At 43.1% G+C, this 27,607-nt stretch overlaps 2 protein-coding genes across 3 annotated transcripts in view; one reads left to right on the top strand and one right to left on the bottom strand.

Moving 5' to 3' along the window:
• The window catches only part of UBAP1 (ubiquitin associated protein 1), a 38,134-nt gene extending 32,196 nt beyond the window's left edge, over positions 1-5,938 (bottom strand). The window contains exon 1 of one of the 2 annotated variants that reach the window (XM_075526574.1): positions 5,784-5,938. The gene's annotated coding sequence lies outside the window, so the exon portion shown is untranslated. Of the gene's footprint in view, positions 1-4,773; positions 4,861-5,783 lie in introns of those variants that run through there. The other variant, XM_075526579.1, reaches the window with a different exon arrangement.
• Positions 5,939-7,437: 1,499 nt separating this feature from the next.
• DCAF12 (DDB1 and CUL4 associated factor 12) overlaps positions 7,438-27,607 on the top strand; it is a 34,410-nt gene continuing 14,240 nt past the window's right edge. Inside the window, exons 1-4 of the mRNA XM_075526163.1 lie at positions 7,438-7,706; positions 8,489-8,743; positions 17,915-18,121; positions 19,376-19,436. Of these exons, the coding sequence (XP_075382278.1) occupies positions 7,626-7,706; positions 8,489-8,743; positions 17,915-18,121; positions 19,376-19,436 (604 nt within the window). The 5' untranslated portion in view covers positions 7,438-7,625. The remainder of the gene's footprint in view (positions 7,707-8,488; positions 8,744-17,914; positions 18,122-19,375; positions 19,437-27,607) is intronic.

Below are 27,607 nucleotides of genomic sequence, written 5' to 3'. Positions count from 1 at the left end.
ACAAATTAAGAAAAATTCAATAGTGTTAGTTAAAAGCAACAAGCTTTTTATCATCTTTACTTGCATTTTCTTTGCAAAGAAATTACATTACTAAGCACAGGCATTCAGTGATCTAGGAATACCTTACGAGCTTTTTTACCAGCTATCAAAAGATTTCCAGGTAAGTCAACAGAAACCATATATTAAACTCCCTTCTATGAACAAGAAGGAAGCCTGTAACTGCAGATATTTTGAAAACTGTCCCCTGCTAAGACACTAACCAGAATCTAGCAACTGTTCTTCCACAGACAGTTCACTGGCTTAAAGGAATTGCATTTTGCATTTGTGCAAGCATGATACTCTTTATCAGCTATGGGAGTCCTGAAACACCTCTCCCCCTCTACCTCGCAAAGTCTCATAGTTCTTCAGATTAAAATGGTAACACAAATAGTTGGCTCATTAAAACTTGATAAAGAATCTTCTTACCCAACTATTTTCTGTAAATTATTCCTCAGAATAGTATCTAGAAGACAATACCTCAAATAGTTATATGCTTAATTGTAAAAGTAATTGCCAGTACAGAGTCCTGCCAGCCAACGACCACTGATAGAATTTCAGCTTGATTAATAACAAACCTAGGTTTATAAGGAGCTCACAAACCTCAAAGGCATGTAATATAGAAATCTGCCCCCCAAAATCTTTATGGTTCATTACCCCCCTTGAGTGCAAAGTTATTTTATAGTACCTAATTTTTCTACCCATTTTTGTTTCCAAAACTCCAACTAACACCTGATTTAGGGGACACCTTCACTTACTCATTCCTTTTCTTACCAATAAAGAACCTAAAGGTACTTTCTGAAAAGCACAATAAAACCCCTTCTTTTTATACTGTTACAAACACAGCGAGCAAAATGAAACTCAATAATCTTTCAGCTTTTTCTACCAAGAAGTCAAATAGAATGGCAACAAACTGCTTGTGGTGACCTAATACTTAATTAAAAGATTAAGAACACTTCTTTTCTCAGAGGGCATGCAGCATGAAGCTTTTCTATCCTTTTTCACCCCACACAATTTTATTCCAGATTATTAATGGTGGTTTTATTAATATAAAGTCCTTTCCCTACTACATGTGCCTCCTATATTTCTATTTGAAATTATTATACATCACTGTGCAAAGACATCACAGGATGGTATTAGTCACTAGGGTGGAACCCAGTGTGGCTTTGCTGTATCAGTAAAGGAAATATATATGCTTTAACAATTACTGCAAGAGTGTTTATAAACTAGGAATCTAGTTTTACTTTAGAGTTCAGAATTGATGAGGCAGATCAAGATGAACACATAAGCACATATCTATGTCTAGGTTAAGCACACTGCTAACACTTGACATAACACAACTGGTAATACACATACTTTTAGAAATCCAACCTCCCAAACTCAGGGAATAAATCTCAGCAGTCACTTCAGTCATGGCGTCATCTGCTGCTAGCCTAGAGATGTCAAATGGTGCAAGCACAAACACATACATTAGGAAAGGGCTTAAATAAAGTCTTTCACATAATCTAGTAGATAGTTATCATGAATGCTTATCTCCAGCAACATAGACCAGACTAATTAGGAGCTCACAACTCTTTCCTCTACTACTAGTTTCCATGATACTAACTACCAATAGTTTAGTAGCTTTAGTATATTCATACTCAGACCATCTTCCAGATGAAGAACTGACTGCTTCTTGGACAGGACTCATGTTCTTCTGATTTCCCCACTTAAAATGTTGCTCTGGTGTAAGAGTTTTTGCCGCAAAATGCAGCTGAGAAAATACAAGCTCAGAATTTCCATTTGAACTCGGTCAGTTAGTTAGTTAGAAACTGTAATACTACTAATGCAACATGGTATTTTGAACCAATCTACTTTCCCTTCTAGAAAAGAAGATTTAAACCTAAGTCAGAGCAAAGATATTCTGTTCCTGCTTTGATATGCGTTTCAAGTACATTGCAAGCTTAAAGGATTCTGAAAAGACCTTGTAGCCTTTCAAAGAGGGAAAAAACCCCCACAATCAAACAATCAAGTCCAGACATACAAGCTGTTCTTTCAAAATTTCCCAACCAGAAGACAGACAGTATGTCTTAACAGTTAAGAAAATGCCTTCCCCATGCAAGCAAAGATTCGGAATAAATCTGATCATTTAGGAGAGAGAAAGACCCCAATGCTCAGTTTTTCTCAGAGCTCAATATAAGACTACACTGACTGCAAAAGGTCATTAGGGACACAGAACATGAGCTTATTCAAACCAAGTCAGAGGGTCAAAGCATTAAGCAATGCACTTGCATACCACACAGGATTACCTACCTAAGTAGTTAACACAGAAAAACTGCGAGCTCAGGCTTGTATCGATCAACTGCAAGTCCAATGATTGATTGTAGAGTGGTACACACTGTAAGATCAATAGCATTGCCTCTTCCTAGTTATCAGAGCAAGCAGGCACAACACAGGGAAGAGAAACCAACCTTTGATACACCCTAGAAGGCCTACTTTTTCAAACAAGAAAGCTATTTATAATTTGTAAACAACCCTTCTTCGCCTTTTCTTCAGACAATAGTTTTCAAAAACGTCTTCCAGAGTTTTCAGTTACAGCTCCACCAGACTTTGTTTACACTGACATTGATCTGAATTGCACTGATCAATTTTAAAGAGATAGTAATGCCTTTAGGTAGAGATCCTTGTAAAATGACAGCTGAAGCTCTGGAATTTATGACTGAAAAGACTGGGAGTGATTACGTTCGAAACAAAATGCCAGAGAAGGCTGGATAGAAGTTCTGTCCAATAAGTAAAACTAAATTTCTCACAGATCAATTTATCAAAATATTGAACCCAGCAGAACTGTAAAATACAGGAATAGACTGACATCAAAAACTTACGACATAGAGACTGGACATTGACAATGATGTTGAATGTCCTGAATTATCTATCCCTAAAGTTTGTGGAAGCAAAAGGAAACCATAAGCTTATACAATTAAAAAGGAGGAGGAGGGGTAAGGACATGCCTTCTGTGGCATTATAGCACTTCTGCCACCAGCACCAGCCAAAACAGCTCTGGCTGCCAGTGTGACAGAGTTAGATGAGGTAGTCTACTGGATTGGTCCAGAAACCCGACTCCTCTTCTGTTAGAGATTTTTGTCTCTAGGATAACAAGTACTGGGAACTGCAAAACAGCATGTGAACAATGGAGATGGAGCTCTTTCGCGTGTTTTTGATGATTCTTCATCATTAAGATTTTTCTATCCATCAATGTAAACTATACAGTCTCCCAGCTGATCAGTATATTCTCTATACTGACCAGTATACTCTTAAAATATTCTGAAAATTGACGTTCAAGTCATTAAAGAGAAACTAACATTTATTCATTCACTTGTTTTCCCTTTGAAGTTTCAGGTAGCTTTGCTTCAGCTTACACTTGACTTATGGAGTGTCTGATCTTAGTAGAAGCAACTTCTTCCCTGACTCCTTTGTTCCACAGTGCACTCACAGGGAAAAAAAAAAAAAAAGAACTGTCAAACTTGCAGGCCAGATACAGCTGGTGAGACAAGAAAAGTGTAATCACTTTCAGTTTTGTTTCTGAGACTAAACCCACAAGCTCACAAAAACTAAGTTTAAAGCCTACATGTTTTCTCTCTCCCTAACCTTAGAATTAAGGTTTTACCTACAAGGTTTAAGTGACCCGATTGCAATGGTGATCTAAAGCATCACTGCCACTTTTGAATCACAGTTCTGCATGTACAGAAAACTGAAGTTATTAAGTAGCAGTACTACCGTAGTGCTGCAACCTAACACCATCCTGCACATGGCCTTGAATAAATAGGTCCAACGCTGCTACCACATGTACCATCTCAGCCCCATTCCCTTCCTCATGGCTAGTACACATAGCTCTGTGCTGTATGGAGAAAAGGAGAGGAGGCAGCCAAAACAGTTTTTTCCCTCTCCCCCGAAAAACACTGTTGCAAAGGAGAGATGCCAGGTACGCAGGGACAGCCCCAGAAAGCCGGCAGCTGCAGGAGGGCCTGCACAGGGGCAGAAAGTCCCATGCTCCAAGGATGATAAGGGAAGGAAGGTGAGGAAGAGGTCTGGCTAACTGCAGTACCGCCTCTTCCTTTTTCCTTAACACCCTCGATCACAGTTGGAGTAAGATTCTTCTCACCAAGCTCCCACAAAAGCCTCTTAACCTCGTAACAGGCTGTGAGATGCAGAGTGCCTCTATGAGTAGCACAGCCACTGAAGTTACATCACCAGTCACAACTCAGTTGTTCCTTAATTTGGCAATACTCACTTGTCATTTAGGAATAGCATTTAGCACCTCAAAGTGCTTAAATTCAACATGAATACATTTTTACTGAGTCCAGGATGGCAGCTGTATTAGTTCTACAGCCAAGTGTCAGAGTCCACCTGCTTATCTCTTTTCTAATGTGATAGTATAAACGTCGTAAGATTTCTGTAAGATTACTTTTTTTTTGGCTTGTTTGGAGTTTTTAAACGATACGGGGAATAAAAACACTCGATAACGGGATTACTCATTCCCATCTATTGTAATTTCTTTTACTAACTAAAAAACCAAAGCAATCCTAACTTTCCCTTCAAAATGATAGATTTTGACCTATCGAAACTCAGGAAGACAATTCTTGAATTATACTAAATAGCTTCATAAAAGTGTTAAATGTTTTACCTCTAGTAAGCACTGAGCCAAACAGAAAACAAGGCATTTTCAAGAAGTTAGAAACTACAAAACTGAAGTATTCTTACACCAGTGTATACATCCATGGTTATGTCTGCATCTCAAATGCAGAGAAAGATGTGATCCTCTTCCCCATTCAAAAGCAGAACAGCTAACTGGAAAAGATCCAGAAATAGGTAATAAGCATAAACAGAGATATGAAAGGCTATGACCCCTGAAGTGAACAAGACTTTGGTTCTTCAGCCTACAAGAAGACGCAACCAAAGAGTGAATACAGTAGAAATCTAAAGTCACAAGTGGCATAGTACACAAGATAAGTACTACGGTCTTCACAACACAAGAGCCAGAAATAAACAAATTACGTGAAGGCAAGTTTGACAAAAACACACATGCACCCCCCACCCCCCCCCCCGCCAAACAAAAGCAGATGTTTCAGTTCTTCACAGAAGATTTAGTTACCATGGGGAAGAACTTACTTCCAAGCATCACAGACACTAACCGTTTACTCAGATTTCAACAGCAATCAGCTCTGAGAAGGCAAATTCGTCATGGGTTATTAAGCAGAAAGGTGCTCCCTTGACTCAGGCAGTCCCCGAAACTGCCGGAAAGCAGGGGAGTGTAGGAAAAAGAGCGTCTCCCTACCTCTGCTCCCCGGGTCCAGCCCAGGACAGAGCGCCAGGACTCCATCCCTCTGAGCTGACTGTGCAGGTTCTCACCTCCATTAAATAGTACCTTCAAAAGCAGTAGCAGGACGCCGTGAAGGCAGAGCAGGGCCACGTGCTAAGGCAGCACCCACAGGCTCGCTCCCGTCCACGCCCAGGGGAGCGGCCCCCCAGTCTACGAGCCCCCCCCGGGAGACGAGCGGCCCCACCGCCGCCCCACCGGCACCTCACATCTGCTGAATCACGACGAGGCCGGCGAAGGTCCCTCGCCCCAGACGAGAAGAAGCGGCGGCGAAGTTTGGGCCGGGCGGCGGGGCGGAGAGCCCGGGGAGCGGCTGGCTGCGCCCCCCTGCCCAGGCCCCGCTACGAGGGCAACTAGCACCCCTCCCTCCTCCCCCTCCCGGCCCGCTCGTTACCTGCGCGGCGCCCGGCGGCCCCCAGCTAGCGGCTCCGGCTGCTCCCGCGGTCACTGCCCACCGCCCGTCCCTACGAAACCCGCGCCGCGTCGCCACCTCCAGCCCCGAGACCGGGCGACGCCATCTTGTCTACCTGCCCTCCGCCTCGCCTCCCCGGCGACGCGCTGGCGTCACGCCGCCAGGTCACCTGCCCCCGCCGGCCCAATCGGGAGGTGCTCACGGTGACGTCACCCCGGAGGGGAGCCCCGCCTTTTTCCGGGAGGAGCGGGGCGGAGGCCGCGGCGGTGGCCGGGCTCGACCCTGTCCCAGCCGCGGCTCCTCCTGCCCCTCTGCCAGCTAGGCACAGGGACAGGCTCGCCTGGGGGCTGGGTGAGGGCGGCGAGCCGGGCTCAGAGGCGGCATTTGAGCCCATACGCCTCAGCCCCTTCCCTCGGCGGCTGTGGCTGCCTCGACGCCTGCCCTCCTCCCCTTATGAGGAGCTGCGCGCCCGCCCGGCGCGGCTGAGGGGGCAGCCCCGCCGGGAAGCACCGGAGCATGGCGCTTACCCCCAAGAACAGCGTTGGCAGCGGGTTTTCAGCCTTTTGAGAGGCCCTTGGTCCAAAACGGAGGGGTTTTGTCCAAAATGCAGGTGGCAGTTGTGTATGTGTGAGGGAGGGTGTGGAGAGGGGGATGGACTGTGGTAAATAACGGCTGGGAACGGCCGAACTAGAATTATCCCTTCGGCTCTTTATCCTCGGGGGAAGCTGGAAAGCCTGTGATGTTCTTCTGTTTTTTGGTTTTGTTGGGTTTTTTTGGGTTTTTTTTTTTCCCGTTTTGGCTTTTCACAGCACCCTTGTCTTGGCGGTTTGTTAGATGAAAACACAAAAAACCGGCCTAAAAGAAGTGCCTTCTTTACCAGGGCAACAGTATGTTCACCGATTTCATGTGACTGGAGGCACCAGAGAGCTGCAGGTGGCGGGGAGCTGGCTGCTGCTGCGGCCCGCCTGCGCCTCACACGTCCCTCTCTTTTCTCCTCGTCCTTTTTCTTTTCTCTGCCATGTCGCTTGCAGAACGGCGGTGACGGGCTTTGGGTTGCTCTTAATTTTTGCCTCTATAAGCATAGGAAAAAGTGCCTGTGAGCCACGCGGACGTAAGAAAAAGCACGCATCCACCCACGTGGGTTTTAAAGCGGCGTAATTAATTACGAACACTCCGTATGCACTTCAGTCCCCCCCGCAACAACGGCGTTTCCCGGTGGAACGGAGCGCCCTGGCGCCTGCCGCGCACCTCATCCTGCACCAAGCAACGCGCACCCGGCGCTCGGAGAAGGCGGGTGATGCAGCCAGGCCGCCTGCTCGCTGACGGGGTCTGCCTCCAGGGGTGGCCCGGTAACCTTCGGCCGCTCAGAACGAGACGGCGACAGGAGCGACCCAGCCGCCCCCCCGCCTCTGGTGACACCGGCGGGGCCCGGGGAGGCCGCCGGCCCCGCCCCGCACACGCGCCGCCGCCGCCGCCAGGGGGCGCCGCCCCGTCCCCCCGGAGGAGCCCCGTTGCCTTGGCAACCGCAAAAGGGGCGGGCAGCTCGCCGCCTTGCCTTCTCCGGTTGCTAGGAAACGAGGCTCTCGGGCGGGGCGGGGGAGCCGCCGCAAAGGTGCGACGCGACTGTCGTAAAAAAAAAAAATCTGGAGGAAAATGTCGTGAAGCGCGGTCGGCGGGGCCTGCGGCGGAGAGAGTGACCGGGCCCGGCTCCCCGCACTTATATGCCCTGTCCCCCGGCGGCCGCCTCCCCCTCCTGCTCCATGTGGGGCCCGGGCCGGGCTCTCGGCCTCTCCTCCTCCTCCTCTTCCTCCTCCTCCTTCTACTATGGCTCGGAAAACAGTTAGCAGGAAGCGGAAAGCGGCGGCTGCCGCCGCCGCGGGGCCCGGGGGGCTCCAGGGGGAGCAGGTAGGCCGGGGGGGCGGGAACGGGTGTATGGGGGGGAAGCCCTTGTCCGCGGTGGGAGGGAACGTGCTGGTGCCCGGGGTGAGGGGTGACCCTGACCGGGGGTTGCCGTGTCCCGGTACTTGGCTGGGGCGAAGGGGGTCCCGGTGCCCGGGGAAGGCGTCCCGGGGCGGGGGGGAGGAGCAGTCCCGGCCCCGGTGGAGGAGGTTGTCTCGGTGCGGCACAGCGGCAGCTCTCCCCGCGCCCTGCCCCGCTGGCTCTCCCGGATTCCTGCCGGCCCCCCCCCCGCCCCGCCTGGCGCTGCCCCCGTTGGGTTCAGCCGTTCGACCCGTAACCGCCGGGTCTCTGCCGCCGCCGGGCTGAGCGATGCTGCGGGGCCACCCCAGGCCGGGCCGGAGGAGGCCGACGAACAGCGTGGTCGGTACCGGGCGGCCCCCGCGGTGCCACCCCCACAGCGGGGGGCTGTCGGGGCCCCCCGCTTCTGTTTAAAGCGCTTCTCGGCTTCCTCTTGTTTCTGTTTCTATAAGCATCTGGCGTCTCAACGGTGCCGAACCGGTGTGGACTGGTTTTAATGTCATCGCAGTGTTACTTTTAGCAAATATTGATGTTTAATTTTATGTTGTTGGAGGCTGGGTCAGCATTTCCAAATTAATCTTCCTGTACGGTATTCCCGGGGTAGTTTGGAAGACTTCAGTATTTTGCTGGGAATGTGTTTTAATTTAGGAGGGTCGCGTCTTAAGTTTGTTCTAGGTGCTTTATCTAATTTCCATGTTTATTTTCCACAGTATGGGTGGGATCACTCGACTCACAAGAGGAAAAGACTCCCCCCGGTGAAAAGATCTCTGGTGTACTACCTGAAAGGCAGGGAGGTCAGGTTGCAGAATGAGTCCAGCTATCACCGCTTGTTGCACGGATATGCAGCTCAGCAGCTTCCCAGCCTCCTGAAGGAGAGAGAATTTCACCTCGGAACCCTTAATAAAGTGTTTGCCTCCCAGTGGCTGAACCACCGACAAGTGGTGTGTGGGACAAAATGCAACACCGTAAGTGCCACCTCTCTGTTTCTCTTCCCTCTGTGAGTTATTTCACTCTCAAAATGATGCTTACCGTAATCGAAGTATGCAGACTGCCAAGGAAAATATTCGGAAGTAATTAGGAGCGGAGTCAAAATCGTGCACAATTAATTTTGGATGAAGGTAATGCTGAACGATGACCCGTTCTTGTCTGAAAATATGGCACTGTGTGGATGGCTGCGAACCTTGCAAGGCCTGTACCTCGATGCAGCATCTGTCTAATCCGCACAGAGTGATTTACATCTGTTTGGGGGATGGAGAGCAACAGTGGGGTTGGATCTTTCTTCTTGTCCTGCAAATGGAAAGTTAATGAATGGCGCTAGCTTTGCTAAATGGTAGCTATCCTGCCTGGCAGAAGTTGCTAGTAAGACTTTTTTTTTCATTATGCTCAGTCTTACATGGTTTGGTTTTATGTATGTTCTGTGCTGGTGATTTTGAAAAGTTGCTACAAAACTAAAAACTGTGATTGAACTCCACATACTCATCAGAGTAGCTAGAAATGTTCCAAGCTTAAAAAATGAATTTCAGATCTTCAGGATTATCCTTTGCTTGTTCACTTTGTGATTTTTTTTCACTCTAAATCTGTTTTCAGTGTTCGAATAACTTTTCTTGTTTAGGTACCTTTATATGCTTCAGCAAAAATTGAAACCTCTCCAGACTCTTAAGTTGATGCTTTGGATTTGAAATATTATAGCGGAATATTAAAGTCATGTCCTATGTGATTAATATATGTAGGAGAACATACTTCTTAGGGAATATTCTCTCTGCCAGAGTTAGTAGCCCAACTTCATTGGCCGAGGTTGCAATTTCATTTATGAAGTTCTGATTGAATTAGTGCAAAATGCCAAATTTGTTCTTTGCAAGTTGGTTAGTGCCAGAGAAATGAATTGAGCATTGCAAGGAATGTATAGATCAAGCAGCTCTTAAACCTCTGAGTATATCGGTTGGTGTGATTGTTTCTTTGCCTCAAGATTTTTTTTGCGCTGAAGCTGTGCTCAGTGGTCTGACCTACAAGGGACAGGGGTATATTTTTTTTTCATTTCAGATGTTCTGTTGTTACTCATAGTTACACAGCGGAAGGCTTTCATGTAGTAGCTCTTGAGAAGCAAGGCCTAGCTGTATAAAAACCACAGTCTTTTAACAGGAATAAGCCTGAAATAGAATCTCTCTGCCTTCTTTCTCCACGTGTGTTCATCGCCTTGGCCGGTCAGCAGCCAGCACGGTTTGTGGAACAGCTTACAGGAGACAAACTCAGGAAACAAACTGCTGAAAGACAAGCTCTCAAAAATCTTGCTTACTCTAGCGAGATGACTGCATGTTTTATAGAGCTGCAACAATTTTCCTGTATTCTGTAACTTCTGTAGTTCCAGCGCTGCTGCAGCGAAGATAAATGGGCAAGTGCATTGTTAACGCAACCTTGCAGAAAATTGTTTGGGACCAAACAAACACGGAACTAAAGAGGGATTCAACCATATTGTTGTTCCCACTGCGTACGCTGCAACGCAGTATATGCTTCCACAGCTAGACTTCGCGTTACAGATGGACCTCATCTTTTATTAGGCAAAATACAGCGATTACAAAAGAAGTCACTTCAGCATTGTGAAAGGTTGTATATGAATTATGAATACTGTAATAGCTTTAGCTTGGTTGCTTTGTGTTCACATTTGAACAAGTAGAGCGTTAAACTCTGCACTTTAATTATGAGATTTTCTCTCTCATCTCCTGAGTAAGTGACCTAATAAAGAAGAATTCCTTTGCCGATTCTCATAGGTTGAAGTTGTGGCATTTAAGTTGGGAGTAAATCTAAAACAACTTGGTTGACTTTAATGGGGTTTGCTGCATTGGAGTTGCACGTAATTAAAGTTAATGCAACAGAAAAATATAAACCATAGCAGTTATTTTAATCAAAGCTTGAATGTGGCACTGAGAGCTTTTAGCATTTAATTTATAGATTGCCCTTGGCTATGCTGTGCCAGAAGGATTCACTATTTTTAATAACAAACCAAAAATATGCTCCTGTCATAGAGGAGTAGGTTTGGTTTTAGTCACTTGACAGTACTAGTCACTATAAACACTGAAGAAAATATGGAGCTCTCTGTCAATTGCTCATTTTTAATGAGGATTATAACTTGTTTAATTATTTGGGGTAACTTTTTATCCTTAAAAATATCCCTGGGTATGACTGTGTATATGAAATAACTTTATTGTTCTCCAGTGGATCCTGGTGCTCAACAGTTGGCCAGCTGTAAATCAAATATTTTGGCTTCTTAAAGGTGCATGCTTTTTCTGATAGATTTAGAATTATGGAACCTATACAAGCATTCAAATCTCTAAAAATTCAAAACCAATCACCTGGGCTTTTCTGAGGCAGGATTCATGTTTGCAAGAATCTCCTAGATCTTGTATGCAATGGGCTGCTTAATGTTTTCCAAATTCAAATGAATGAGCGGGCAAACCTCTGAGAGGTGCAGATGTTTAGACTGTGTCACAAGGGCATCTCAATTATGAAAGGCTGATACCACGAAGTCTCAGAAGAAGATACTGTCTGTAATCAGCGTCTTCTGTTCCAGCTTCTTCGAGAAACTTTGAGACTTATGTAGGAGGCAAGCTTATGGCAAACGAAAACACTGAACATGAGATTGCTGTAGTTTTCTTTTTTTTTTTTTTTTTTTTTTTTACCATTTCAGGAAAGGATGAAGAATAAAGCAGCTTCTAAAAAGAAGTTCCAGTAATCATTTTGCAGCTTGTTTTGTTCCCTTAGTTCTGTGTATGTGTTCAGCACACAATTCTTTTGCTAACCGTGAAGTTAAGAATGAAAAAATACAAGAGCTGTAAATCATTGCCTAAATACAAGAAGCTTATTAGTTTCCAGTTGCTTGAGAATATAAGTGCCTGGAATCTAACATTTTTGTTTGCTTTTTTTTTTTCCCCTCCAAGCAGGCCTGATAGGTGTATTTGTGTTTAAAAAATTCCTTACTGAATGCTCTCTTCTGTTTTCTCAGGTGGCTTTTCCAAGGCATGTGTGGGTTGGTTTCTGAATGCTAGCTGATACCTTTCTCTCTTTGGTGGATTCATATGTTGCCTTGGATGCCCTACTGTAAATCACCAGTTCTTACTTCTTCTTAGAGACTTTTAGTTTGTTCAAGGGATCCCATGTCTGTTCTGTGCATCTCATACAATTATAACCTAGTCTTGTAGTCCTGGGGTTGTAGTGGAGAGAATCCAATGCACAGTTACTCTTCCATCCATGAATATGGACTCTCTACAGGGAAAATGATTTCCACTTGCTTGGCAAGTTAAATGTTTCTTCTGGCTTTGTACATGTAATGAAAAATCAAGAAGACTGCTCACTTCTGATCCCAGGGAGGGAATGAGAAGTCGTGCTCCCGCATTTGTAACTCCACTCAAAGTCCACTGAACAGTGACCTTCTCAGTGTAAAGGAAATCTGTAATGCCTGTAACTGACACTTCCATTCACTTTTTTTTTCAGTGGCTTGTGAGTAAATACCCAGGTTGTTTCTTGTCGCAAGAGTATTTGGTTTTCTGTCAACTGCATGTGATACTCCTGTCTGTCTTCAGAGTCTGGTAGTTTCCGTGCCACGTATGGTGTGGGTGGTAGAGATGCCCTTTAGCAGGCGAAGTCTCTCACTTCTCCATCCTTTGCCATCTGTTGACATGTGTTAACTGTCTGCCAGCCTCCTGAAATTAAACATGGAGGGCAAGACACAAATAAAAACTGACAAATGTGTTTATGGCAGTGAACAAATTCAATGACATCGAAGTGCGTGCCCATTAGCTAATAGTGCTTCAGAGTTTCACAGCAAGGTGGAGTGCCTGATTGCATGTCTCTGGAAATGTGAATTCAGAGTCAGTCAACTTGCTGGCTGCTTTTACCACTGCTCACTTCTCAGGTGGTTTCTTTATATTCTGGATTGTTTCTCTTTGGACCCTTGCAAGGAGGATGTGCAAGACCGCTACCCGCTTGCGTCGCCTGTGCTGCATAACCTGTGAGTAGGTTTTGTGCTAAGATTAGTGCATGTTCTGATCTCCACTGGAAAGGAGGCATACCAGGTTGATAGCTTAGTCTTTAACGAGTCCACGTTTCTTTGGGGCTTGGCACATGTGTGAGTAAATCCGTATTGCGGTAGAATGGAAGAACCTTATGCCAAGCGTTTTATAAACATGGAAAAGAGAGATGTTTACAATCTGAATAAAAGGCAAGACTGAGAACTGTGAAAAATCAAACAGTGCTACTCAGTGTGACCAGCAATGGTATTGGTGTAATGATAGTGTAAGCATTGTCTTGCTTTTGTTGTTTTGTTAGCAAAAAACAAATTTGAAGGAGAACAATGATGTCATTTTCCAGCTTGGCTGAGGGTAAAATTTTTGTGACCAGCTTCAGCTGGTCTGAAGTTGTGCTGTTGCAGAACGGGATGTTCCCACCTGCTCGTTCTTGCTGGCACTGATGCGTGCATGGCTGGGGAGTCAGCTTGATCAGCCTGCTGCTTTGTGTTCAGATGGGTTTTCTTGTAGGGTTAGTTTTCACCGAAGGCAGAGATATGGTCCAGCTGACTTCACAGCTACCTGAGCACTAGCTGCTGTCACAAGGGTGGTGAGACTGTTTGGGTGGGTGAGGAAGAAGCACGTGGATTCTCAAAGATTGGCTTAAGCGAATTCTGAAAATTCATCGCGATTGATTCTCTCTTAGTGACTCTATTTTTAGCAAGGTAATGTGTTTATGTTGGGTTTCTTTCAAATGTTACTATGAATGACAGGAACATGCCTGTGATTTCGGAGAGCAGTATGTGACAAGCTGGGCGCAGAGCATATCATGAGCACTTCTTGTGTGAAGAATAAGCAGTCTTCCATGCATGTTCTTTGTGCCTTGTAAATTTACTGTGTGGATTTACATCCTGCTTGTGTAATAAAAACATGCTGAGCTCAGGGTGGCACCCTTTGTTTTTGTTCCAATTGATTTGTACGATCAACTAAAAGGGCTACCTGTTCTTCCACTGTTCTGTGTGCAGGGGCAGCAGTGGAGGACACGAGAGAGTCTATGTGCTGCCTTGAAATGGCATTTCATGGGCCTGACTTTTAATCTTGCTGAATAAAGTCAATGCTCTCAGTTAAAGATGCATGGGAAGGGCACTTATATTTAATGAATTGGTAACTTTGGTTGGTTGGGTTTTTTTTCCCATAAACTGTTGTCTCTGAAAGGCAGGTCAAAAAAAGGAAGTAGACTTGACGGAAGAACCTGGCAAGCTGTTCTGCTCTCAGTATTGTATATAAGAGAAGGATGGATTTTGCAGTTCAAACTCTGGTCCTCAGATAAGCGATTCCCTACCACAGTCTTTACTTTTGGCAAGTTGATTAATGAAGTTTCTTAGTCAATGAAGTGGGGCAGTTTCTTGATTAACTTGATCATAAGCAGTTTGAAAAGGGGGCAGCCACATAGTAATTGTATGGGAGCCATTTGCCAAAATGACTTCTCACCACTTCTGCAAACCAAAAGGAAGATAACCATACAGCTAGTAATCTCATGGGGTGTGAAAAGTACGGCCAGATTGTAAAGGTTCATGGCTATGACAGCTGTAGTACCTAGCCATGCCTGTCTGCCTTGATCGTTGAGTGATAGCACTGTTACAAGCTGTACATATGAATTGCTTAAAAAAAAAAAAAAAAAAAAACCAAAACCAAAAAAGAGGGAACACGAATTTCTCTCTGTCATGTCAGCCAGCCTGTTTCCTTCTTAGAACGAGGTTGTCCTGCAGAGAACATGATAGCTGAGCCTGCTCCGTTTCTCACAGATGAAGTGTGGTCCTTGGACTTCTGGCAGATGGCCAAAGCAATCCTGGCTGGGTAAATCCTGGATGTCAAGTTATTTGGCACACTAGTGGCTGACATGCATACGTTTTACTAGCAGGAAGAACTGAATTATGTGCAAGGCTTAAAATCAAGGGACAAATACGCACAGTTCACCATTTGGAGGTTGGTGGGGGTTTACTGCATCCAGGAAGAGTTTTTGTGGCTGGTTTTTAGTTTCTACATAACGAGTAGCTGGAAAATAAGTTCTTATTCCTGCTTGAGATAAAGAAAAAAAAAATGTATAGTTCTGCTATCAGGACTTTGTCAAGACAGAGTCCAGGCTGCTTTGGAGTTATTTGCAGATGTAATTATTTCAAGAGTAGTGAAGGTACCAGTTTGCTTGGAATAAGTAGGCCAATTTCTGTTATTTCTTCAGATTTATGTCATTGTATGCTGTGGTTTCGGCTGCACTTGTTTAAAAGTAGTCAGATATTTTGTACTTTGTTTACTGTAGTGTCTTTAAAACTCTTAAAATGGTATTCAAATTTTCTGCATTCTTAGCTGGGTGCCTATCTTGTTTCTTAACATTTCTCCCTTTTTTGGCTTTAGAAGTGTCATAACACCTGTTTGGCTTCTCCTGGCTCCTGTTTGCTGGATTTACAGGGAATATTTCTTGGCAATCAGTGGTGCAGCTTGCAAGTGTGAGCTTCTGGCTTCCTGTCCTGCCCCAGGTGATGCAACAGTCCTAGCATACACAGACAGTGCTTGCTTATCTTATTTGAGGGTGGTGGTGGTTGTTTTTAAACTACACACAGTGGCCAAGTTCCTTACCAAGCAAGGAGAGAAGTTACTGCTTAAACCTTTACAGCTGAAACTACAAAGCCAGTTCCTTAACTGGGCAAAGTTTCTTGCCCTAGGAGCAGGTGCTGTTCTGGTTACAGTAATACTGTGCAGGTGGAGGATAAAAGTGAGGAAATGACAAAGCAATTCAAGGGCTGACAATGGACTAGAGTGGGGTACGAGCAGATGAAAGCACTGCAAGAAATATGTCCTGTTGCTGCTTCTGAGAATATCTTAATTTGGAAACTTGTTATGGGAAAATTATGTTGAGGTTGAAGATCCAGGGCAGAAGTGTGAGAGTCTGATGCTCCAGCATTGTGTGTTTCCAAGTTCTTTACCTTTTCAGCCCAATCAGTTTAGAGTTTAGCTAAAGGAATTTTGCATTAGAGTAAGTCTTTATTAACCTCATATCAAACACAGATGTATGACAGTGGCGTCAGACTGGAGAATGTGAAGGGGTTTTAACTTCAGTCCTCATACCTGTTGAGATGCTCGTTGGAAGTGTGAGTCTCTTATATCTGAAGCATGATGTTCCTGAGTCCAGGACATCCTGAGGTGTGGATGTGTTTTCCTAATTAGTACTTCTGGTGCCAGCTTTAGGACCTGCAGATGACACTTGCAAGCCTTAATCTTAGGTACTTGACTGTTGATTTTGTGGGGTTTTTTTTTCAGTAGTTGAAGGAGGGTAGGGAGGGAATTGGGCCTTTCTGCAGGAAGGAAGTACTGAGGTGGAAAAGAGAGTATGCACTCACAGGGGAAGAACAAGGGAGTACGAGAGGAGGGGGAGTTACTGGTCCTGATCTTACAGTGCAGGTGTTGATTTTCAGGGACGTGGTTAGGGAAGAGGGCTGCTGTTGTGCATCATGCTTTTTTACCAGCTGTCTCAGGCAGTGAACTGCATTGTAAGGCTTGGGAGAAGTGAGGAGTACCTCCCTCCTACTCAGCTGCACTTCAGCTGTTGCCTGACCCCACACCTGCATGCAAAATAAAGAACTAAACATGAAAATTCAGTCCCTGTAGGGACAGTCATCTGTTTGTGCAAGACTGCCTACAGAGGAAAATCAGTTGCGGGTTGAAGGTGGTGCGTAATTCTAGATACAGCACACAAATAGTGATGAATGGATTTCAGCTTTCTCTATAGAATGAGTTTAACATACCATACTTCATCAGGTTTTGATTTGACGTTAGTATTCTGCTAGTTCGTTACATCAAGAAGAATAGATATGCTGCTAAATTTTCTTGGTTTTTTTTACACTTGTTAAAGAACAGATCTACAGTCTGTGAGAGTTCACAGAAACAAACTTGTATGTATAACTTCTCTCTGAGAACCTCTGGATTTCTATTCTGTCCTTCTAGAAATGTCTGACAAAGGATTTCAGAACAATTTCCTTGAGGTGTATATTTTTCTAAATTGCATTGAATTTTCTTTTTGTCATTGTCTTCTCCATCTTCAGTTCACTTCCAGAGGCTTTGAGACAATGTTCTTTGGTTATAGAAGGAACAAACTTAAGGGGCAGGGGGTGGTGGTGGTGGTGGTGGAATTTAATTATAATGCTGGGGGCTGTGATTCTACATCACTTTCCTTAGTGCCAAGTCAGCTCCAGATCCTCCATTTCCTTGCTTCTCACTCGTGTTCCCTCACAGGGCTTTGTCCCCTCCATTATACCTATTTGACTGTTTGTGCAGCTGCCCTCTGAACAACGTCTGTGAAATGATCCAGCACAAGAGCCTCCCAAATGAAAGTGCACTTTGGCAGGCAATGTAAACCTTTGTTCTAGTTCAGATTGTAACCCTATGGTCATGTATGTTTCAACTGACATAACTCTGGGTATAATGATGTCAGTTTGAATAGTTGTAAGGCTTTATAACTGAGTTTTCTGCCAGGGGGACAGTGACACAGAGCTCCAACTTCTAGTCTTTTTGCAGGATGAGGGATATAGCTAGATATCTTTTTTTTTTTAGATGTTCACGCTGACAGTACTATATTTAGTTACTATTCTCTGTGTATCACCAGAAAATAAACTCCAATTATATCAAGTGTCAGTTTGTCAAAGCCAAAACTTCATGGTAAGTATCTTATCTGGAAGGCAGTAGACTTGTGCTAAGCCCCCTCAGGCATACTGGCTGTTTTGAGGTGGCTCTCTTTCTCACGGTTGTACAGCGAAACTGGAAAACAATATTGTTTTGTCACGGTATGGAACAGGGAAAAGAGTTTTCGATTCAAGAGTTTTGTTAAATGGGAAACCTCCCACAGCAGATTTCTCTCCTCTCACTTCTATTGCTGTGAAAACCAAATGGGACGATTGAAATAAAACCCACTGTAATTAAGTTAGTTTACTTGTTTTAAGAAGGATTTTATGCATTTTTCAGCCACACTTGCAACATTTGTGGATTCCAACTTGAAAAGAATGTCAATGCAAAATAGGGGGGTATTTGACCATCTTGTTTTTTCTTAGCTGTTCCATGATGACTTACATCTCCTGTTTTTTCCCCCAGTTATTTGTAGTAGATGTCCAGACTGGTCAAATTACCAAGATTCCTATTCTGAAAGATCGTGAACCCGGCATGGTGAACCAGCAGGGTTGTGGTATTCATGCCATTGAGCTCAACCCCTCGAGGACCCTTCTAGCCACAGGTGGAGACAACCCCAACAGTCTTGCTATTTATCGTCTGCCGACGCTCGATCCTGTCTGTGTGGGAGATGTAAGTGCGAGTATTCGGGGAAAGTTTATTCTGTCACTTACAAGAATTACTGTTTCAAAGTGCGTAAGGTCAGAGCAAGATTAAGATTTGGGAGTCCTGTACTGGGGGGTGAATTTCTGAAAGCTTGAAAACATTCCCAATTAAGTTGTCTTTTTTGGCAAGATGTCTTAAATATGAGAGTGTACACAAATGTGTGAGACAATGCTCAAGGTTCTGAGTCAGATTTCTTCTTCGTCACCCTCATTCAGGTCTACTTCAGATTACTTTTAAGCACTGAAACTGTAAAAAAATCCTAAATGTTAAAGTCTAATTGTGGTGATCTCTAATTTTAGTGAAAAATCTCTTTTGAACAACTTGTATAATCTTTTCAATTTCTCAAATTTTCCCCTTCTCCAGTGCAGCTTATGTATGTATTATTCCAGAGGCGGAACTTGGCTTTGAGGATTAATTCTAATCCAGGGGTTTATGGCAGTTTGATAGACTCTGGCACTGCTTATATTTGTGAAGCATCATGAGGCCTTTTTAAAATAGCCAGCCTTAAAAAGAAAAAAAGGCTGAAATGAGTATAGTGGTGTCCTGTAAGCACTTCTCTCTCATCTCTGCTTTTTTATTCAGGACTTCGCACAGACATTAACTACAACAGAAGAGGTCAGGTCAGAGTTTCTGCAGTAGCAGATAACCAGCTGCAGAAAGGCTCGAGACTGAAGATTTGTATGACTTGCAATTCATTTGCATGCTGCTGTGACCTTGCAGCTTTTCAGACAGAACTAGAGCCTCATGGTCTTTTTTTCCCCATAGGTTTCTCACCTGCTAAAGAAAAGATTCTTGAGTAATAGTCTCAAAAAATTAATCTGTAGGTCATATATTGTAAACATAAGGTTTTGTTTACTTTTTATAGTAGGTATGTGAATTTAAGGAAGTAAAAGTATGTAGTGACTTTACAGAAGTAAAGAACACTGCTTTCAAAGTGGAAAATCTAAGTCCTTAGAACTGAGATCAATTTGTCCTTGGTCAGAGACCTGTTTTTCCATCACCTAATTGCTCTCTATTAATTCTACGCTTCAAAATAAAAAACGTTAAAATTACTGTTAGGTACTTAAACTGCTCCAGCTTGGTACTGGAATCTTATCTGTTGTTTTTAATGTAGGTCTGTCCTTCTGAGTTTGTACTAAAAATCAAAGTGAAGAATACTTGTCTGCTTTGAGACTACTCTAGAGTATAATGGCACAGAAAATCTGTCTTTTTTTCTTTTAGGATGGACATAAAGATTGGATATTTTCAATTGCGTGGATCAGTGATACTATGGCTGTTTCTGGTAAAGTCAATTTTTTTCTCTCTCTTTTTTTTTTGGTCCTTTCCAGAATTTTATACTGATGTTACAACACTTAGAGGTCTCAGGGAAGCACCTTTATCAAGGCATTTGAAACCACATGGAACTACCTTGGCTAAACCGTTTTTGGTCTTAGTACAGTGCTTCGCTTCATTTTATTTGTAGGGCCCTGATCTAGATTTGATTTTTCTAGTATCGGAGGGAATATTACTGTCTTTCCAGTAGGTATTGCCATGAGAGTGTTATCCCACAAGTGTGAGGTTGTTTACCTGGTGTGCGAGATGCCACTATACACACAGGGCAGAGGTATTTTATTTCATGTCTGCGCAGAGATGGGTGCTAGGTGGTAGCTCCACAAAGCTAGCAAAAGTTCGGTCATGCAGGTACAATATTTATATGGTCTAGTTATACATATGCATAAGTAGCAGTTTTCTATTGGTCTACATTTCTCTTATTTCAGCTTAAAGCTACAGTGCTACTTTAATATTCTGCACATGCTTGCAGGAAGTGTGGGGAGGTAGCTTTCTTTGGTCCTTAATTGTCGGTGGTCGTGATCTCCCCATGCCATCCTTGCCTTTCCCCTAGTTTCTGTAAATCTTGTTGACTTCGTGTTGTGCCGTATCCTCCCAACCCAGCAACCTCCCTTATAACAAGATGTTTCCTTTATCAGTCCTTGAAGTTCCTTGTCTTAGTTTCTTCTTCGAAGGTTAGTGATTAACAAGGCCTGCATATTCCCCTTTTATCAGTCTCTTAGTTTTTCTTCAAGGACGCAGTCATTAGCAGGGCATGGAATACAGCAGAGCAACATTGGTTTCCTGAAATCTTATGAAAGACTAATTAATGAAAACTCTGTTTTGTGTGTGTGTGTATATATATGCATATGCACATAATACTATGGCAGTTAATACAGAAGGCTGTAATAGAAAAGGTCAGTTATTGACTTTTTAGTAACTAGTTGGACAATCAGAAAATTGTAACAGTCTCATATAAAAATCAAATACTTGAGTTGGTGGTTCAGTAAGATCCTCCCTCCCCCCCCCCCCCCCCCCCCCAACCAAAAAGCTAATCCTGGAATTTGATTTTGAATTTAATAGAAAACTTGATCCTTGCAAGTCTCCAAACCAAATATCTGCATTAAAAAAATATTCTCAACTAGTCAGCTAGAAGAGAACAGCAGAGATAGTTACAGATATCCAAGGGAAAGATAAGGACCCAGTGGAACAGAGGCACCGCATGTGAGATTGAACTGTGTTGCTCTCTCACAATGTTCTCTGCATGCTCAAGGGTGGAGGTGCGAGTAGAAGACTGCTACGTCCTCTGTGGTATGATGCTTACAGCAGGATGTAGGTTCTAGTCTTCAGACCTGAGACACCAGGGCAAACTTTTTGAAAGCAATTAGCAAATCTGATTGCTAAACTGAGTTCTTGAGAACTTTGCTGATGAGAACTTCGCTGTTTTGTTTTCTCCTAATCAGGAGGAAACAAAACCAACTAACTTCTGGCATTGTTTTAATCTTACAGATTTCAATTACATCTGTATCTGAAAGTGTGGAGCAGAAATATTTGAACTTCAAACATTGAGGATATAGCAAATACCTTTATGTGAATTAAGAAACTAAATACAATTTTTTTGTTACTTTCTTGGGGCAGGTTAAGTGCCACAGGAAGAAAAAAGGGCATTTGGTCCCATGGCAGATCACACCGATTATATTGCTTGAGGTTCAAGATTTAGCAGTATATTTTCTCACTGCCATCAAAACTGTTGAGAGAGTACAAAGAGGACCAGGGGCTTGATTATTCCTCTTGCTTGTGTTAACTTCAATTAGAACAAGGCAGGGCTCTGCTTGTAAAACCTTCAGCAGTGTATTTCAGTAGTCCATAAGCATAAAATTAAACTCTTGACTAAGCAGCCATAGCTGAGGGAGAATGCATCAGTCCACTCAGTTGTACTGGCTGGACAAAAATATTTCCATGGCAAAAGCTTCAGATGGGATGAATAATTCCCAGGATGGCATGAGCCTAGGATAACAAATAGTACTGTCCTTGGCTTCAGGGCTAACCAGTTGAACAACATACATTGACTTTTTCCCCTGCTAGGGCTATTAAAAGGGACACTTTCCTCCTAAAGTATGTCAACATGTTTAGAAATTCTACTGCTGAGTATTCAGCCTCCATAACAAACAAGATTAGGTGCCATTAAAAACCATCAGCATGTAAATTGACTGGCAGGATGTAGTGTCACGTGCTGTCTGCTGCTATGCAGTGCCATTAGGAAGCTCCTTTTGTATTTGGCTGTAGTAGGTGATAGTGGCAAATGACTGAATCCATCTGTGAGCCGGCAAAGCCATCTCTGCTGTGCTGGACCACCCGTATTGCAACAAGATGTTTTGCTTAACTGTCTTTGCAGCTTATTCCCTATGACGTACCAAAGCCTATAAATTTAATAGTCTGATTTGGATATTTAGCTTTTTCTGGCATCTTCAAGACATGAAATTTCTTATGCATTCCCTGTGAGAGGAGGAGGGATGTGTTTTTCACATTGCATAGGGAAGAAATTGAGGTACATGTCAAATCTGTCAGAGCTGACATAGATGGAAGCGAGTTGCCTAAACACCAGAAGGGATGGGTATAGGGCCTTGGATTAAGCCTGTGTTGATCTGCGAACCAAAGACATTCAGCTTTCTTCATCCAGTATTGTTACTCTTATTGATTCATGTTCTGGATTAATATCTTCAAATTCAGTAGAAAAATAAAATGAGTTCTTGCTTGTTCAGCCTCAGTTCCTGTGTTACATTTTTTAAACAAAAGGTTGCATGGGTTTAAGAAAAATAATTTTAAATATAGATTTGGTACAAATTCATACAAATTGTGGTTTGAAATAGTTGTTTCTGTTCAGTTCACAAATGTGTGTGTACATATCCATAAGCATCCTGGCAGAAATCAAATGAACGCAAATTAGCATAAAGCCAACTGTTGCCGTGAAAAGCCGAAATCAGAACTCAATAGTCGGGATGACTATTAAGTAGGTATTCTTTATTGCAGCGCTGGGCAGCACTGGGGATTGCTGCGCCACAAGTGCTCCGCCAGGTTAGCACAACACATCAGTTCATATACAGAAAAATCATACATATTCATCAGATTTCTTGAAAAGGGCAGTTTTATGGTGATGAGTTCCCGGAATTCATTTACATAGTCCAAGCATGCGCAGTAAAATTAGGGTTAGGGTCTTTTCACCCTCCCGGTGGTCTTCCATAGTCTTCCTCGCGTTGTCCACTAGTTGAACTTTGGGCTTCCTTTGTCCATATATAGTCATTGAGTTAGCTCATCAGTCCTTTGGCCTTGGAATGTTACAAGGGGGTCGATTTAAGCTAGTTCTTTGGTGCTTATCTTTGGCACAATTGTCCTAAGTTCCTCTTATCAGTGATTTAATTAGGAAGCCTAACGAGCTTGCTCAAGGCCTGCTTAGTCCTATCAGGTAAGAAGTCACAGGAGATGTTCCACCATCAACTCTGCTCAGCAGGTAACCAAAACTATCTTTGCAAGGGAAGAGAACAAAAGAGAACAAGGATGAGTGAAACTAAAAAAATGCAAGTCTATGTCTTAGTCAGGGACTGTCAGGGATTTAACCCTTTCATTCCCCCCTTTTCTTTTTGAGGGCTTGTAGCTTACTTGCTACAGTCCTCAATATACAGTTTTATTATGTCTGAAACGAAGCTTATTACAAAAATTACAATAAAATCAATAAATAAAATTACTATTTAAAATAGCAAGGCTCTTTAACTACGACTTTCAAATCCTTTTAGGCCTAAAAGGGTGTTATCCCTAATTATTTTATGTTTTCAAAATTCATAATATTTCATCCTTTTCAAGCGTCTGAGTAAAATACCTTCCCGTTTCTACTTGATGCCTAATCTTGTTTCTTTTCCAATCACTGTACGTCTCTGCTGAATTTCGGTGACACCAAAGAAAACATTTAAGAAATACACAAACAAATATTCCTAAAATCGCCAAAGTAATTAATCCAATTAATAATTGTTTCAACCATCCAACGTTGGGAAGCCAAGAAGTCAATTTATCCCATAAATCTCAAAGCCCCAGTGAAGTATCATCCGAAGATACTTCCTGGAATATTTGTGTTTTCTCCCAGAGTGCATTTAGACCTGCTTCTATCTGTTTATTGATATATGCACAGCAACTGGTATTAATGATCATACATACACTTCCTTCTTTGGCAGTCAATAAATCTAATGCCATTCGATTTTGCAACACAACCTTACTAAGGGAAGATACTTCTGTCTGTAAATTTTCTATAGTATTTATGGTTAGATTTTCCATCTGCTCTAGAACTGCGGAAATATTTACCATGGCCTTTTCTAGCTCGCTTACTCCTAGCCACGGTAAGAACAATCTAACAAAGCTATGAAATTTTGCTCCCCTAATTACAAGTGGGTTGTCTTCTTGCTTAGCCCGTTTCCAGGACGTTCTCAAAATACCCCTAGGTATTTTGGACTGATTATATATTCGATCCTGACTAACTAAATGACCTATCGTACACCTTCCCTTCCATCACCACACAGCCACCAATACCTGTCGGGCAGTTTGCAGAGTCCGTCAGTGGCTGTGAGATTAGCTCCATAAAATGATCCTTTGCTTACCCATCCAACCAATGTGTTTCTACTGGCATCCCACTTGGTAGGGCTATAGGTTTCTAACTGGGTTCTATTATAGAAATTAATATATGTCACGTTCAATCCCGTCAAGTTCCAAGTTCCTACTTCTACCGCAGTCTTGTTGATCCAATAATCATTCCACCCATTCCTACAGGAACAGTTATGATATTTGTTATCGGGGGGACGGCACAGACAATTATTGGATCTTGCCTTCCATAGGCAACTATTATTGCTAACTAGAATCTGGGTGCTATTATCTAGTATCTGCAGGTCAAATCTTGGTCTGATCTCATAGCTTGAATTATCATAACTACAATATCCTCCATCTTGTCTTTTCCAAAACTCAGGCCAAGTATTATTGTCACAACTCCAATGAGTCGACCCTATGCCGTACAAAGGGAGTCTCATGTTACCTCTCGGTAGGGCAGTACAAATCCAACAATCCTTAGCCCCTACAGCATTCGCTATCATCTGAATCACATTATAATACAAGTTCTCGTTCCAAGCACCTACTGATAAGCTTAAAGTCAATAAAGTTATCATCGTAAGCGTAATTTCAAATCTCCAACACTTTCAATGGTCCATCATGGTTCAGAAGCTTTCTTTACTCAGGAGTAATGGATCCAAGCTGTCTGCTCTTTAATCTTGATTGCAGTGAAAGTGGTTAGCAACACCTGATAAGGTCCATTCCACTTCTCCTCCAATGGGTCACCTGAAAAATTCTTAACATAAACCCAATCTCCAGGGCTAAATGGGTGGATTGGGTGATCTAACCCTTTTGCTCTGGTTCCCAAAACAGTCTTATTAATCTTTTCCAATTGTTTTCCTAAGGATATAACATAATTTTGTAAATAATAATTTCTCAGCTGATTCAAATCTTCCCCTTGATATTTGGCCTGATATGGCCTCCCATATAATATCTCAAAAGGGCTCAGATTTTCTTTCGCCCTAGGTTTTACACATATCCAAAGTAGTGCAATAGGTAGTGCTTGATAGGGTGTGTGTAATTGCCAGTCGATTCCTAATAGCTTGCTGACCTGTTGCGCTACTTCCGCACAAAAATGTGTACCCCTTATCTGATGAAATGACCATAGGTACCCCGAATCGAGGTATTATTTCATTTAATAATACCTTAGTTACTTCTCTTGCTTTGTTTGTCCTACAAGGGAACGCCTCTGGCCATCCGGAAAAGGTGTCTGTAAGTACCAATAAGTATCTGTACCCCCCTTTTCTTGGAAGTTCAGAGAAATCAGTTTGCCAGTGGTCCCCTGGTACATTTCCTCTCCCAATACTTCCTAATTGTGCCCAGTTACCCATATTTGGATTATTTTTCAAACATATTTCACATTGCTGAGTCACCTGTCGAACTGTAGTATACAAATTTCTCCCTATTAATTTTTTATTTAAAAATTTATACAGGGAATCTGCCCCCCAATGTATCTTATTGTGTTCTTCTTTAACAACTCCCCATACCTGTTTGGTAGGAATTATAATCCTGCCATCACTCAAGTGGGCCCATCCTTTGGAGGGAACCTGCCTTCCCATTTCTTCTATTAATTCTTTATCAGCCCTACAATATTCAACATTTTCTTGGTCACCTAGACTCCTACTTCTATTATCCGGAATTAAGGTTAAAATCTTTTGCATTCTCTCCGCTGCCTGTTTAGCCTCATAATCAGCTAACCTGTTACCTTTTTCCTGGTCAGTGTTACCCTTCAGATATCCTCGGCAGTGCATGATAGTGACTTTGGTTGGCAGTCGGACTGCTTCTGATAGGTGAAGGATTTCCTCAGCATGCTTGATCTGTCTCCCTTGTGCGGTTATTAGTCCTCGTTCCTTCCAAATTGCTCCGTGAGCGTGGACAACTCCAAAGGCATATTTGGAGTCCGTCCATATATTTATCTTTTTCCCTTTTGCCAATTCCAGGGCCCTAGTCAGGGCAATAATTTCAGCCTTTTGAGCTGATGTTCCAGCAGGTAATGATTGAGATTCAGTTACTTTGCTTGCTGTTGTCACCGCGTAGCCAGCCTTTCAAATACCTTGTCGGACGAAGCTGCTTCCATCCATGAACCCGGAGTCTTGTGCATCTTCCAGGGGTGGTTCTTTTAAATCTGGTAGTACTACAGCTGCCACAGCTCGTAGGCACCCTGGCCACCCTTTGCTTACTTCATCAAGTTGAAAACAGCCAGAAGGGCTTAGTAACGTCAGGTAGGCCCAGGGCTGGGGCCTTCATCAGTTCCTTTTTAAGTATTTTGAATGCATTTTGAGCTTCTCTGGACCAAATCAATTGAGTAGGATTGTTTTTCAAAAGTTCATATTAATTGTAAATCCATAATCGACACCAACCTGTCATTCCCAAGAAGGTCCTGAGTTCCTTTACCGTTTGAGGGAGGGGGGTTCTGCGGATGGCTTCTTTTCGTTCCGTTCCTAATTCTCGTTGTCCTCCAGATAGCTTGTATCCAAGGTAGGTTACTTGCTGTCGCACCATCTGAGCTTTCTGTTGAGAGACTCAATACCCATTCAGTCCCAAAAAGTTCAACAAATTAATAGTCCATTGAATACAATCAGGCTTTGTTTCAGTTGCTATTAATAAGTCATCCACATAATGTAGAAGAGTTCCGTCTCTGGAGGGAGGATCCCATGTCTCAAGTTCTCATGCTAATTGGTTCCCAAAGATGGTTGGACTGTTCTTAAAACCTTGGGGTAACACTGTCCAGGTAAGTTGGGTTTTCCTACCAGTAGGAGGACTTTCCCATTCAAATACAAACAGGTTTTGGCTCTCCTTGGCCAGAGGCAAGCAGAAGAATGCATCTTTCAAATCTAATACTGTAAACCATACTTGTAATTTAGTAAGTAAAGTATAAGGATTGGCCACCACAGGGTGTAAATCTTTAAAATTGAGGGGTTTTAGAAAGAACACCTTTTCCTGTTGGCCAGTAGCTCCCACTACAGTCACAAAGTCTTTATTCACAGGTATCAATTCTTGATTTAAAACAGAGAAAGAAGCACCTGTGTCTACTAAGAATTCTACTTCTTTCTCTTGTCTCCCCAGTCCTCCTCTACTTTCAGAGACCCTTCCCCTTCCTCATCCTCTAAATCCTCCTCTATTCACCATTCCTCTCTGTTCCAAGGATGCCTCCGTGCGGCAGGAGGTTAACACCACAATCCTTCTGCCACTCCGGGCGATTCCGCAAAGTAAAAACCATATCCACATACATAACCTCATCCCATTTTCCTTCTCTCCATAAGAACAACATTAACTACAATACAGTATTATAAATTAAAGATCCATTAAAGGGCCATTTTTCACCATCTTCTAATTTGTACAGGGGCCACCACTGATTACAATATTTGATTAATGTTTTCTTATTCACACTCCCACCAGGTTGTCCCCCTATCTCTTTCCAGTGTGCTAAGATACATCCTAGGGGGCTTTTCTTTACAATACCACCACTTTGCTGTCCCCCCATTCTACCTTATTGATTCT

This window comes from Mycteria americana, chromosome Z, assembly GCF_035582795.1.
Source record: "Mycteria americana isolate JAX WOST 10 ecotype Jacksonville Zoo and Gardens chromosome Z, USCA_MyAme_1.0, whole genome shotgun sequence".
NCBI lineage: Eukaryota > Metazoa > Chordata > Aves > Ciconiiformes > Ciconiidae > Mycteria > Mycteria americana.
The sequence above is the reverse complement of the archived record's forward strand: the minus strand, read 5'-3'. Positions and strand labels throughout refer to the sequence as shown.